At 36.8% G+C, this 14,341-nt stretch overlaps 1 protein-coding gene across 3 annotated transcripts in view; it reads right to left on the bottom strand.

The window, feature by feature from the left end:
• LOC146718672 (uncharacterized) overlaps positions 1 to 13,331 on the bottom strand; it is a 140,499-nt gene extending 127,168 nt beyond the window's left edge. For all 3 annotated transcript variants that reach the window (XR_014920091.1, XM_085453703.1, XM_085453712.1), the window contains exons 1-2: positions 13,116 to 13,331; positions 12,580 to 12,727 (exon numbers count right to left, since the gene is read on the bottom strand). Coding sequence is in view for 2 of the 3 variants with exons in the window: in XM_085453703.1 (XP_085309829.1) it covers positions 12,580 to 12,727; positions 13,116 to 13,135 (168 nt within the window). In the remaining variant the exon portion in view is untranslated. The remainder of the gene's footprint in view (positions 1 to 12,579; positions 12,728 to 13,115) is intronic.
• Between the last annotated feature and the right edge of the window lie 1,010 nt (positions 13,332 to 14,341).

The raw sequence follows: 14,341 nt of genomic DNA, 5'->3' as shown, positions 1-14,341 counted from the left end.
GCGACGTGACGCTGCGGCTGTGATTGGTTCGGCTCTGCGCTACTTAGTTTGGATTGGCTGACCTTTTTTTTTTTTTTTTTTTTTAATTTTAAGAGGACAAGAGCTATCGCGATAGCTTAATTTCTCTATCGAGTAAAAGTTATATCGCGATACATATCGTTATCGTTCTATCGCCCAGCTCTAATTAGTATATATTTACCGGTGTGGCTTGGTGCAAAAAGTGAAACTGCTGTGAGACAATAGACCAGCTGCAGAAAATGTCATCCACTAGCTTATAATGGAGGCCAATTGATAAGACCTGGTGCCAAACCCAGAGTGTAAGGTGCAAGTCAAAGTGCTACATCTGGTGAAGAGGGCAATGGCAGACTGCACCAGGGAATAAATCAGAAACAATTGTTCTGCAAATCTATTTTAGTACTTCAATCTGCTTTAAAACTATTACATTATTTTACTCCTTATGAACCAACAACAACAGTCAGAAAAACAGAAAATATTGCTAAACTTATAACAAAAGACCACACAGGCAAATGTCTAGTTAAATCTTGCGTTGATCAATGAATAATTTGTGATAAGGGTATGAAGAAAAGACTCCTCAGCTTGAACTCCTGTATGTCCTCCATTTCCTATCTGCAAGCGTGGGTGCATCAACCACAGAGACCCTAAGGCAACTATGCACAAGACATTTCCACAGAGGATCACTTGGAGAATATCCATCAGGCTGAGATACTAATTAGTGTGAGTCCATGTATGCATGTGAGTGCATGACTGTGCATGCGCATGTTGGAGCAGAGAGATGTACACCTAGCCAGGAGTGAGAGCAATGTTGTGCAGCCGAGTGCAGTAATTTCTTTGATCATTTTTAATGGCCATTCTTTCATGTGAGGCTGCTGCTCACACACAGCTCACTGCAGGTGTCATCTCATTCCTTCAGTTGTGGGATTAGTATGCAGCAGGCAATAAAAAGCCAGGCCATTACACTGTGCAGCACACATACATAATCTCAACACAGTGGGATCATTACCTTTTCAAAGGATTATATCAGCTCACAGTCTACAGAGAGAAACAAAGAAAGCGACAGAAGCTGAGCAGAAGAGGAAAAGGAACCAAAACGAGACATAAAAAAGAAGCAGCAAAAGAGGCAGACGCAGTTACAGAATGCTCTATCAGTCAGCAATGCAATTAATGGAGGATGGACAGGAAGGTAGAGAATGATGGTTCAGTCTTCTATTTAGGGTTTGCTAGCTGAATTCAGACAGAGTTCCCTCTTATATTCTGAAATGAAGTCAAATATTCTCACCTCAACCATTCTACGGTATTCAGCAGACAAATTATTATTTGCAATGTACCATATCCTGTGCCAACTTTGTTTTCTTATTTCACATACTGTATGCTTACACTGTGCCAAAAAACACCAGAGAGGTTCTGACTGTAAAGATTCTTCGGCAGTCCATCACAAGGAAAACAATCCAACCAGGTCTGTGTAGCAAGTACGATCAGACCAATGCACTGCCAATATCCTTGCCATATAGTCCCACACATAATCAATCGAATACACCCAACACCAATAACTCATGGGGAGTATTTACCCATTCAGGTCAAAGAACCACCCTACCCTCATCCCTACTGTGCCTTTCACAAAATCCTGAACAACTATAAGCGAAACAGACAGGTAAAGGTTTGTAACAAGTACTAAAAGCCATTTTTATGATATGTGAATCTGTATAAACCAGCATGTTGTTTTATTATTAATAGTTCTCAGGAGGATCTGCTAGCTGAGAAAGACTGTTGGCTCATCTCATCCACCCTCATACTGTATCTCCCATGGTGGTATGAACCTGGTGCAATTTACGCAGTTTTTATGTATTCATTTAACTCCTATAACCTGCTCTCCCTTCAGCCCAAAGCCTTTCATCCAGAGAAAGGGTTTAATGTATAGTATGTCTACATGACGGTATGCAGTCCGATGCCGAATGCTGTATCCAGTGCACTTTTAAATAATGAAACGTACTCAATAATTCAAGGGCTGCACAACAGTATATCACAATCCTAAACGATACCAAATAATTCAAATGATTTATAACTAGATCATAAATCACGGTTTCAAAGATAAAAAAAAGTTTCTATTGAACAACATTAATTTCTCTGTATTAACAAAATATTAAATAGGAATGTGTAATTTATACTGCCAAGTACTTGCTCTTTGCTCTGATGCATTTGTGGTCAATACATATGACTTCTATGTCAATGAGTATGCAGCATTTTCCAAAAAGTTGGGATTCTGTGTAAAATGTAAACAAAGAAAAGCACAGCAAATAATTTTAAAAAGTTAGGACATTTCTATTACAAATTCAGTCTGTTTCAGAGCCCATAATTGCTGACAATGATTTTAAGAAATGTTCATGTGCCCATGCATTAATATGCTCTACAGAATTAGATCCGTTTTCCATACAGTAGCAAATGAAGATGTGAAAAAAAAAAATAAAAAATAGCCATTCAGTTGGTTTTCAGCCGTGACCCGTGCACACAGAGATTTCTCTGAGTCTTTTGCTAATTTTATGTGCCACACATGATGAAATCCCTAAAATCTTGGTAGTTTTACAATTAAAGCTGTTACTCATTGCTCAAATGCTAACCAGTACAGTCTTTTGTTGTCCTTGTTCCAGTGTTTTTGAAACATGTTTCTGGTCACATCTCTGTACTATTTTCAATTAAATATAAGTTTTAAACGATCTGCAACTTACTGCATTCTGTTTTTATTTAGAGTTTCCATTGTTGCCATCTTTATGTTTCAAAACTGGACGTGCTGAGAAGAGGTGGGTCAATCAAAACAGAGTTAATTATTAATTCACTTTGACCTGAATTGTTCAGAGATGTCAAATCAGACTGCTGTTTTGCCACAACTTTCTACATGACCAGATGTCTTTATGCAACTACATGTATCGCCCCCAGTGGCCGTTAAAAAGAATGCATGTTTAAAGCATTTTAAACCATTACATTTGTTTCACTTTTTTAGACGCAGAAGCAATGTCCATCTTTTATACTGTTTACAACTTCTACCCAGTGTTACTTCAGTTCCGCCTGGCTGTAAACGGTAACATTTTAGCGAGGACTTGTGGAGTTTGTGCCAGCATCTTGCTTAGTTCTGGAATGATGAAGTAAACACTGTAGCAAATTTCAGGGGTAGATAATAATGATGGATTACAAAAAGAAAATCCACTGTTAAAATTTTTACATTCTCCAATCTTTCATTAGTCTTTACTCCACAAGAAGGCAAAACTTAGTACAATAATTAGCTGACTCCAGGGACATAAATACTATAATTCTTCCAGTTTTACATTACAGCAGAGCTGCTAAGCCCTGGTATATGTAAGTAAGCCCATTAATCACCAAGAATCTGATAATATCAATTATTTCAGTAAACAAGGAAGTCCAGTTCAAGGCCTCACCCTCCACTCAATCCTTGCATTAAATCACCACACAGATGGATTTAGTAGCTAATTGGAGTAAAATGGAGCTTTGTGAGGGATAATTGAGGATTTCTTTACCATGTGTAGTAGTGTCTGTGGAATGGGGTGTGTGAATCTTCACAACTGTTAATCGCACTACATGAATAATAGCATTACAGTTTTTAATGACCAAATATATTTAAAACAAACAAACAACACAGTTAAACATAAAGGAAAACATTCATATTTTTTAGTCAATATCGCTTCATTTTGGTTTTTATGCTTTTTTAGCATCTTCTAATATACATTATCAGTACTGTACAGGACAAACACGGTCATGCCATGATTTTTGGTGGCCTTTAGATAATCTGAACCATCTCCCGCTCCTCACCACTGCCCTATTTCTAAGTGAAAGTGAATTATTTGAAGTAAAAACATCTCCAAGAAATGTCTGACAGGCCTTCTGATTCTCTGGGTGAATAAGGGAAGGCTCCCACTGGTCTGATAAAAGGCTTGGGTTTCTACAGCAAATGATGCCTTTCTCCCGACTTATGCCTACACTCTGCTTTTAATTGGCCTCTTCTGTAGCTGCGAACCCTAATGACTTTGTTCCGGGATTAAAAGCCTCAGAGTGTTCAGGCAAGGCAAGGGTCCTAACCTTTTCTTGCCTGTTTCATCTCTCCTGTTTCAACACTTCCTTGCCCATATTTCTCTTATAAATTCCATCTACAGCCACAAATTCTTTATTTTCCCCCCTTTTTATTTCTACTGTTTGACTGTCTATTTCAATACACTATCCCTGTCCCTGTGAACTCTACTCAGTGCTTCTAGGAAGGCTTGATGAGCCAAGTACTGGAATATAATTTAATGCACTATAATGAAAATGCTGTCAAACATGATACGATAACATCGTGCCATTTGCATACGTTATGTAATGTGATGTTTCATTCACTAATCGAGTTTGATTCTGCAACTACAGAAAATTTAACATAGGCATAAAAATACAGGAGGATCTTCTTGAGAATAGCAACCTACTTAAATTACTACTTAAACAGAGTAGAAGGAATTTCTTAATACTAGGCAGTTTAAGTTCCAAAAACACAAGTTTGTCTAAGCATGGAATCAGTAACAGTGAAAGAAGACTATTTTTTATACCCATCTTGTATGGTTTAAAACATATTTAGGTTTGATGTACATTTGCGATTCACTCATTCCTTATTCCAGGATGGCTGTCAATCCCCTGCTACCCCACCACTACCCAATTCACCTCTCTCCTAGATGCCCAGACAAGGCCAGTGCTGAATGATAGAGTAATCGATGTGAGGCCTAATCACCCAGCTTAACTCTAATACCCTGGACTGGTCCACATCATTATCATATCAGCCTCCACACATTTCGAGGTGACATGGTTGGCAAAAGATTAAGGACAATCTTGTAAAGAGGCACCGCACTTTTCAATGTGCTGACCAACCACAAGAGGCCTTGGGAAACTGGAAGGAATATGAAGGAACTGAAGGTAAAAATAGCGATAACGACCAAAAACACAGACCCATAAAAGGACCTCTGGTCTGTTTGAGGCTGCCAAACCGATATGAGAAAATCATCTATGTGGAAAATCAAGCAGGGACGGTATCTCTATCAGAGGCACTTGTCCGTACAGCAAAGACAGTTACTGAATGCCTAAGATAAAGAGTTTGTGTAATTAAGCCAGAGGAAGTTGCAGAAACTATCTATTAATTACTTTGCACAAATTGTACAAAATGGTAACCAACAGTAAATAAGGACAGAAGAACAAACAAGTCTGCAGTTCATCCTGGGAACTCTGGACATCTGAATGAGATGATATGTTTAGGTATCCACTGTTAACAATTCCTCAAAATATTAACCCCAATGACAACTGACAGTAAAACATAAAAACATTCAAAACAATCTGAATTATTCTGGTTAGGCAGAGATGTCTGATCATAAATCATCTGTATAAACTGTCAGCTTGTCTTAAAACAATGCCAGAATTAAGCAACCTTATGCATATCTCATTCAGTTAGTACAGTCCTATTGTACGGCTTGGCTACCAAATAGAATATCGCTTTGTGTGTTTTTCTGTATAATGAAGTTTGAATTTCATAGGAAAATAGGAACAGAAAAAGCCTAATTTAAGTAAAAGGACAAAAGAATCTCTTTGAATTTTATATCAAAGACAAAAGTAGAGGAAAACATTAACAAATCAGACACAACTGCAAAACCTTAATGCCTACTTAAACTGACACAAAATCACTCAGTTTGCTTTTATCAACGTTGAAAATAAGCACATTTCCTAAAATCCTGAAGGGATGACTAAAAGGCTTTATTCGCAGCCCATCTATTGCTTAGATTTAAAATATACTTCCGTTTCTATGTTGGCAATCAAGGAAAACACACAAGTCAACGCATGATATCACTTTTACAAACTATCTACAGATATAACTCAAAGTGTTGGTCCATCACAAATAACAATCTGGATGTTTTTTTGATTAAAAGTTAGTAAAGCAAACCACATTAAACTAAAAGCTTTAAAATTAATGTCTGTCTCTCCCTCTAGCCCAGTAAAGTGCGTAACACAGAGCTACCACTCCCCATCATCATAAATGTTTAAGATGGCTAACAAGTGTGGTGTCAACAGCTCCCAAGATAATCAGTGTGTCAATCAATGACGGGTGTGAGGCCAGCTTTTAGAGGGTCTCTATGGTGGCCGCTTAGAGCATGCTCAGTTTAACAGCAGCAGTGGGAGAAAGTAAACACAGTAGAATATAGAGTTGACGATTGACTCCCTGATCAATGCCATTGATCAAGTAGTCCGCAGATTCTCTACTTCTTTGTGTAGGCTGCTCATATTACTGTTTGTCATCCCGCTATCAGGCTTCGAGCTCAGGATCACAGCAACTTCCTAATCAGTCACTACCAAAATGCAACCACCACACTAGAGGGAGACAAAGAGGAGGGTCAAAACTAGGTTTATGCTTAGCTTAGAGATCCTGGCAAAGATATATTAAAATAAAGCACGCATGCACACACACACAGGAATACAAACATAACACACCTATCGACTGTGTCAGTTGCTTTTTGTCTTTATTTTTTCCAATTTTGGCATTTTAGCATTATATTGACATTTATTCTTGATTATTTATTCTTTAAAAAAAAAAAAAAACCCTTCAGATTAGAGCTATATCTCTGCTCTGATTAGATCTCAGCACTAATTAATTTATTTTTTATTTTAAAGCTAAATGTTTTGCTTTATTTTCCTTAGACGATGGTGGAGACCAAAACAGAGCTAAGCAAATTAAAGTAAAGAAAACACTTCAGAGAAAGAACACTTGCTCAAATTAAAGTAACTAAACTAGTATCTGCAACAATCAGCTAGAAATTCAAGATATCAAATCGATAAATAGTCAATGTTATTTGATTTTATCTATCTCATTACATATCTCAATTCATGTTGTCTTCTGAAACGTTGGGTGTTTAATAGCATTGTAAACTAGTAAGTCCAAATATGTTATGAAACATCTACAGGCACACTAAAGCATGCTCTCTCAACATTGTGATGCCTGACACCAGTCTTGTGGCTATGTCCTGTCTAGTTGGTGCTGTTTTGCACTCCACCAAAGTAAAGCTACATCAATAGACAGCCAGCTTTAATGATTTATTGACTGGTAAATATACCATGTAATGAATCTGAACAAAAGACCAACAATTTATAGCTACAGTGACATAATAACAGTCACATTCTGCTACACCTACACAGTTTTGAAAAACACTTATGACATTGATAATTCCTATGCAGGATTTTGTTATCTGCAAAACATATTTATCATTCAAGTGTTAAATTAAGTTACAAAAAAGAAAGAAAATGACTCTTTTGATAACGAGATGGAAAATTGTCACAAATGCTCCAACTGTGAGAGGTATTTGCTTTACAAAGCATCTCTAAAGGGGTGGACAAGCATACTGACAATTGGTAAAACTTAAACAACATGGCAAACTTGTTGGTTTAATTCTGCCTTAATGACAGGCTTAATCTAACACATTAAGCATTGCACATGAATAGTTTCTGGCAGTATTCACTCTGAAATGTCAGCCTTACATAAAATGAAAGAAACCTCACAATACAAAGCTAAACTCCCCCTTGATATACAGATGAGGATAAAATTATTAGCCTTCCTATAAGATGTAAGTTTTTGTTTAAGTGCTTTTTTAATAGAGCAAGTAACACAGCATTTCTAAACATACCAGTTTTCTTAAGAAAACATAAGTTTTTTCAATTTGCACAAAATAACAATTTCCTTAAAAAAAAAAAAAAAAAAAAAAAAAAATTATATTTATATATATATATATATATATATATATATATATATATATATATATATATATAAATAAAAGACCAGCGTCAATATTATTAGCTCCCTAAAAAAAAAACAACGACCTTTTTTGAAGCCACAGCACAAATCACTGCTGTGCAAGGTTGTGCTTTAACTTTGTAATGATCAAAGCTTGTAAAATAAAGTTAAAAAAAATTAGGGTTATCTTCCAATTTGCACACAGTGTTAAAACCTCAGGAAGGTTTTGAGCTATCACTTAAGCAAAAATCAGGCCAAAAAAAAAAAAAAAGATATCAGTTTATACTTTTCTGGATGCTCACAAAGCAGGAGATGGATATACAAAGTTAGCACAGCATTCCCAAGTGTCCAGAACTGGAAAGACACCTTGTCAAACAGAAGTATGCTATTAACAACCTGGAGAAAGGTTATGCATACTGGAAGCACGTCCTCTGGTCAGATGAGATGAAACTAGAGCTCTTTGGCAATAAAGACACCGATTATGTTTGGAGAAAGAAGGGAGAGTTGGATAACCCAAAACACACCGTCCACACTGTAAAGCATGGTGCTGGGATTATTATGCTGTGGGATGTTTCAGTGTATCTGTGAAAGGGGAATCTCGTCAATGTGGAAGCAATTATGAAGAAGAAGGATATGTGAAGATTTTCAAAGAAATCCTCAAGCAGCCAGCAGCAAAACTGGGTTGACCCCAAATATATCCTGTTCCTGATGAAGAACTACCTCCAGAATACCACAGTGAAAGTTACTGACTGGCCTGCACAAAGTCATGAGTTGAATTTCATCAAAAATATGTGTGGTGAACTGAAGACCAAGGTCCATGCCAGAATATCCTAAAATCTGGAGAAGCTTGAGAGATTCACCAAAGAAGAATGAGCTAGGACTGCTCAGGAGACGTTTGTGAGACTTGTTGAAAACTACAACAAATGACTCCAGGCTGTTATCCAGCATGAAGGAGACACAATTGACTATTAGCATCATAGTGGCTAATAATTTTGATCCCTAGTAGTTTTTGGTTTTGTGAAATAAGTTTGTTTCTGTGCAGTGAAAGTGAAATAATGTTAACATCCAAAATAAATAAAATAACATGGCTATCTTTGTGTCTGCAATGTAGGTTAGTACATATTAGGCTCTCAAGCAGAGACACAATGACCACTTCTATTTCTTGCCATCAATTGAGCTAGTAAGTGGCAGTGAGGACAAAGAGAGAGTGACACATGCAGAAGCATGTTAGCTTTTTAAATATTCTAAAAAACCTCCAATCCAGCTGTAAACAACTTGACCAGGCAAATCAATCCAAGCCAAAAATACTGAAAACCAATCATACAGTCCTCATATAATCCTATAATCTAATGCCTATTACTAGCCAGTCAACTAGATCCACAACAGTGGGTTTCTACACCGACACACAGTTCCATCAATTCTACATTGATGATGAATTTTTATTCTTGCTCTTTTCTCAATGCATCCATTTCAGATGAGATGAAAAAGTAATATTCCAGCAATAAAGCTTGATTTACATCCCCTTCACTGTTCTCCCTCTTCCTTTTTTATTTGATCATTTAGCCAGGATCATATAACTGTATATCAGACACAAATGAAATCAGGTCTCATGCACATTAAGGCCATGTCTTTCTGCAGCTAACATCCCCTCCAACCCAACTCCCCAGCTCCACAGCAAGGCAGGGGCAGAGTCCCATTCATTTTCAGGCCCATTTCCTCCTATGATTAGGCGATCAATCAATCTCAGCATTCAATCTCATCAGGCAGACGGGATTATCTGCCCATCTTCCCCTCTGCCTCTTTCAACTTACTCCATCCCACACACACAGCAGCACATTAACATCAGATCAAGTATCAAACAACACAAGCAGTCTACCACATCCTCTGACCACAAACGGACAGCTTCTCATCTTAGCCGTCTCTGGCTGTCCTCAAAACATGTGCCAAAAAAAGAATTTAAAAAACAGAACAACAAACATAATGTTGAGCAAAGCTTTCGTTTTGGGATCAAATGTAATTACAGATTAAATTGCTTAATTTGATGATTACTTAACTCTACCAATTTATGACATAATTTGTTTGTAAACAATCACAAGCGATCAGACCATCTTTACTCTCTCTCCCTCTTTACATTTATATATGAAGAAGTAATAATGAATAAAATGAAAACATAAATTTAAATTACTTTTTTTGCCATCACTAATATTTCATGTTTCTATTCCCCCCCCCATAAGCACTTGGTAAAATGGACGTTTTCCTCACAGCTGAAAATATTTAATGAATTTTCCCTAATGGCAAAAAGCTTTTTGATGTAGCAATGCTTATTCGTAAAACAACACTGATGAAACTGTCATGCTTTCAAGAGACACTACCTTTTAGTAACCACGTGCTAGATTAATACATTTGAAAGGCAGCACTTTCTTCCATGCTCGTGCCCCTGTTTCTGGAGGCAGAATAACCCTCAAACCTAATTCAAAGCTACCATAGTAATACTGGCAAAAAAAAAAGTCTGCAACAACCACAGTGTCACACTGACTTTGAGCAGCACTGTGGACAAGCACAGCATCCCAAACAAAACAGAAAGTACACATAGCTCCTTTGCAGCCTCAATTTCGTCACCTCAGCTTTATCTATGCACTGCATTATTTAGCAGAAATCGCAGTGAATGGCAGCAACTTCCTCTGCCTTTACTTGTTTATTTTGACAAAAGAACATTACACAATTGTATTTTTCCCACTTTTTATGAAATCTACCATCATTAAGGTTTCATCACCGTTGTAATAGAAATTTGTGTTAAAGCACAGAGCACTGAAAGTCTGGGTTTATGCTTTTCCAAATGAAAGCTGAGCTCAAATCTATATTACTCTCAAACTCTCAATCAATCATGTGTGAAGTCTATCTGTATTCCTGTGTGAGATTAACTGTGAAGTATCTACGTGGTTATTATGGTCAACATGCCAAAGACCATCCTGCACAAGATGTTGCTTTTTTGATGGGGAGCTACTAAAATAGTGTTAGGATATCAGTGATGTTTACTGAATTAAAAAGAAACATCTCACACATGTGAACATTAATATTTGAAAATGCGAAACATATTTTTGTCAATAGCAGTCCTTACAGAGGCGTGAAAATGCTTAGGAATCTTTCTCTGGGCTCTCAACTGTCCCAAGAAGCTGAATCTGTTGCAATAAATGGCCTTAATAACATACTTTCGCCTCAGCCATTATTCTGCACGCTGTTGTTTTTAATTACATGCCGAGACCTTCTAAGAGCCACGCACACTCCAAGCTCACTTGGCATCCTCTTTACTGGCAACAATTAATCTAAGGTGTGGCACAGCTTTCCTGAAAACATCATAAACCAAACCACCAAACCTACAGTCTGAAAATCTGACAATTTATTTAGGTCTGCTTACATTCTTTTAAAAGTGTCCATGTAATTTCTACTAGCTTCTGGTTTAGACAAAGAAATCATTGTCATGAGCACATCTTAAATCAAGAAATGTGAAAGAAATGCAAAAGAACTAAAATCACATCCAAGTTATCCATGTAGAGCTTCCCAGTTTCTTATTGGTAGGTTTTAAAAGTTCAGTAGTGACATTGGTTAAAGTTCAAATTATCTGAATGTTTAGTATCGTGGTGACATAAGTGACATCTGAGTGGTGTTCAAGTGAAAGAATCACTGAATTAAAAAGCAAAGGCTCATCACCCACTATCATTATAAAGCTGCAGATGGAGATGCAGACAGCACAGTCTGATGTTGTTATTGTCTTCCGTGTGGGTGAGTGATAATAACCCAGGCTGGGGGTAAAGAAGAGGCTATATGGGGAAAAAAATCTGTTTGACTGCATCATATCCTCTTGCAGAGTAGCCTTGACCTACTGCCTGATTTTGATAGAGCTGCTGTCTATTTAATTCATATGGATACACTAACTTTCCCCAGAATGCCTTATCTCAGTGAGGACCAAGTAATATATTTGGGATTGGATTAGAGTGATCCCACTGAGAGAGTAAGGTATTCACAGGTGACAAGGTGTGCAGACCACTAAATTGATGAAAACAACAACACATCAGCACCTAACCTTGGAAAATTTAGGATGATTATAAGGAAGCATTAACTTTAGAAAACTAACTTTGCAATTCTATAAACCAACATGCCTGAAGTTACAAATGTCAATCAAAGACTGCCTATATCTTTACAATTATGCCTACATATGGAAACTGCCCTTTGAAATAGTAACAGGAAGAGCACAGGCTTCCAGGGATGCTTACTTATAAGTATTTGGTAGCTTTATAGTGAAGAGATGTTAATGTATTAGAGGTAAAATTTAACCAGGTATGGAGTTTACATTTGCAGACTTCAGACAAACTAGTTTCAGGTGGACCCGTCACTTAACAAAATGTCTCAAGTAAAGTTTAATCCATTAAAAATACCTTTATAAAAATAAACAAAATCAAAACACATGGCAATAAAATAACGTTTCTCATAAAACCTTTGATTAACCTGCAAAATACCTTCTTTGTATTGCAAGGTCAGTTGTATGTGTGGATTTTAAGTACAACTGCAAGCAGCCTAATAATATTGTTCACACCCACCACATGCTATCTCTGAGAAAGACCTTTTTAAGCATGTTTTTACATGTTTTGTCACTTTACAAATTTCAGATGAGTCCCTTGGCGACTGACTGGACCACCCCTCTTATTTCAACCTTTATCTACGTTTATCACCTTTGCTCACACATGCATTGTCTTTCTTCTACTTACTGTCATTCCTCTTCTCTCCACAGCATCCCTCCACTTCTCCAGGATATCTTCCACTAGCTTCCCACTCTCAATACAGATCAGTATATCGTTTGCAAACATCATAGTCCATGGAGACTCCTGTCTGGCCTCATTGGTCTCCCTGTCCATCCTTAAAAGGGGTTTTCATTTGGATTGAAGTAGCAGGGTAAATACCAAAAACTGCATTCAAAACAATTATTTTGTGCAGTTATTAGTTCATACACATTTGGATTACTTTTCCGCTGATCTCAATCATGTGCAAGATTAAATGTAGCTAGGTGTCTTTAGCTAGCTCATTCGTTCCATCTACCATTAGCTAATAAAGGTTTGCTAGCCCTACACTAGAGACAGAAAAAGCTACAGGCTACCACTTCCCTGTTTTCTTAAATTGAAAAGCCCGCTCCCTCCTCTCCCGCAGTGTTGTTTAGCTATATTTACAAATAAATTTGAGCACTGGGAGAAACAATTTGGCTAAAGAGAGAAAGACAAACAAACATACAAAACTTAGCCCGACTTACCCTGCACATGTTAGCCACATAATTGCAATTGCCTTTGATTTAGATTAAAACTGTGATTGGGAGATGATTGGTGAATATGCAAATATAAAAACAGACGCAATATTTTTACCTGCTATTTGGTTAATGCAATTTATAATTTATATATTCTGTATTCAGTTATGAAGGCTCTAATTGTTGTTTGCGAGCTGCCGTTTAGATACTTGTATGTGCCCGGGGCTGTTGATGGGTCTGTGTATGCAATGATGGGCATAGCTGCGGGAAGTTTATTGTTTTTTTTGTTGATGAGTGAGTATAGGGGTGGGATTTAATAAGTTTTCTTCGTCCCACTCCTTTTTCAGGCAATTTTTGTTTTTTGTTTTGTGCATTTTATGTTCAATATAGGTATTTGTTGTGCCTGAAAATGAACAAATAAATGAATGAATGAATGCTTGTATGAGCCAACAGCGGAGAAAGTCGCTTTAGAGACAAGTTATCGCTAGCTTAGAGATACCCTTAAGTGATTGGTTGACACTTGTGGAGGTGGGCAGATGGATCCGAATATCGATAGCATCGATACCAACAGTATCGGATCCATACTAATGCAATTGGCTCAATATTTATTTATGTCAATATACAAGAAAAGTTGAAAGATTTTTATTTATTTATTTTTACTGTGTTAGCTAGTTATTGTAGATAGTGAAAGAGTCAACACTGTCTGGTTGGTGTTCATTAAAATGTATCGTACAGCACTATCCCTTAGTGATTCCCTAACCTCCAATGGCTCCAGTAGCAGAAATAATCTTTCATATATACAATACATGAAATTATGATTACTTTGATTTACCTTTTTCAGACAATTTTGCCACGCGAAATTTGATTTAAAAAAATTATAAATGTAAAGATATTGTGCAGGTATAAAGAAGCTGGGTTAAAATGCAAATAAATACTGTCTGCGATGGATTCAATTTGGAAAAAACTCAAACAGCACTCTTTTTGTTGGGGGAAAATGACAGGCCTTGTTAAGGAGTCCCTGAGGTTTTTTGTATTCTAATATTAAATAAGTTTTGGGCAACTTTCAACAGTAAAATTTGTTCTCTATTTTAATTGAAAAGTTAGAATAATATATTTTATGTATTCAAGAATAGGTAAGCCACACAATGGTGCATTTTCAAGAAATACTATGTTAATCATCAATAGAGATTAAAATTGCCAGAAAAGTGGTTTTTGCTGATGCTATTCCTTATATT

This window comes from Copadichromis virginalis, linkage group LG1 (assembly GCF_057382275.1).
Source record: "Copadichromis virginalis isolate Kocher_CV1m ecotype Utaka linkage group LG1, C_Virginalis_male_GT1.1, whole genome shotgun sequence".
Taxonomy (NCBI): domain Eukaryota; kingdom Metazoa; phylum Chordata; class Actinopteri; order Cichliformes; family Cichlidae; genus Copadichromis; species Copadichromis virginalis.
Note: the sequence above shows the minus strand (reverse complement) of the source record. Positions and strands in the feature narration are given on the sequence as shown.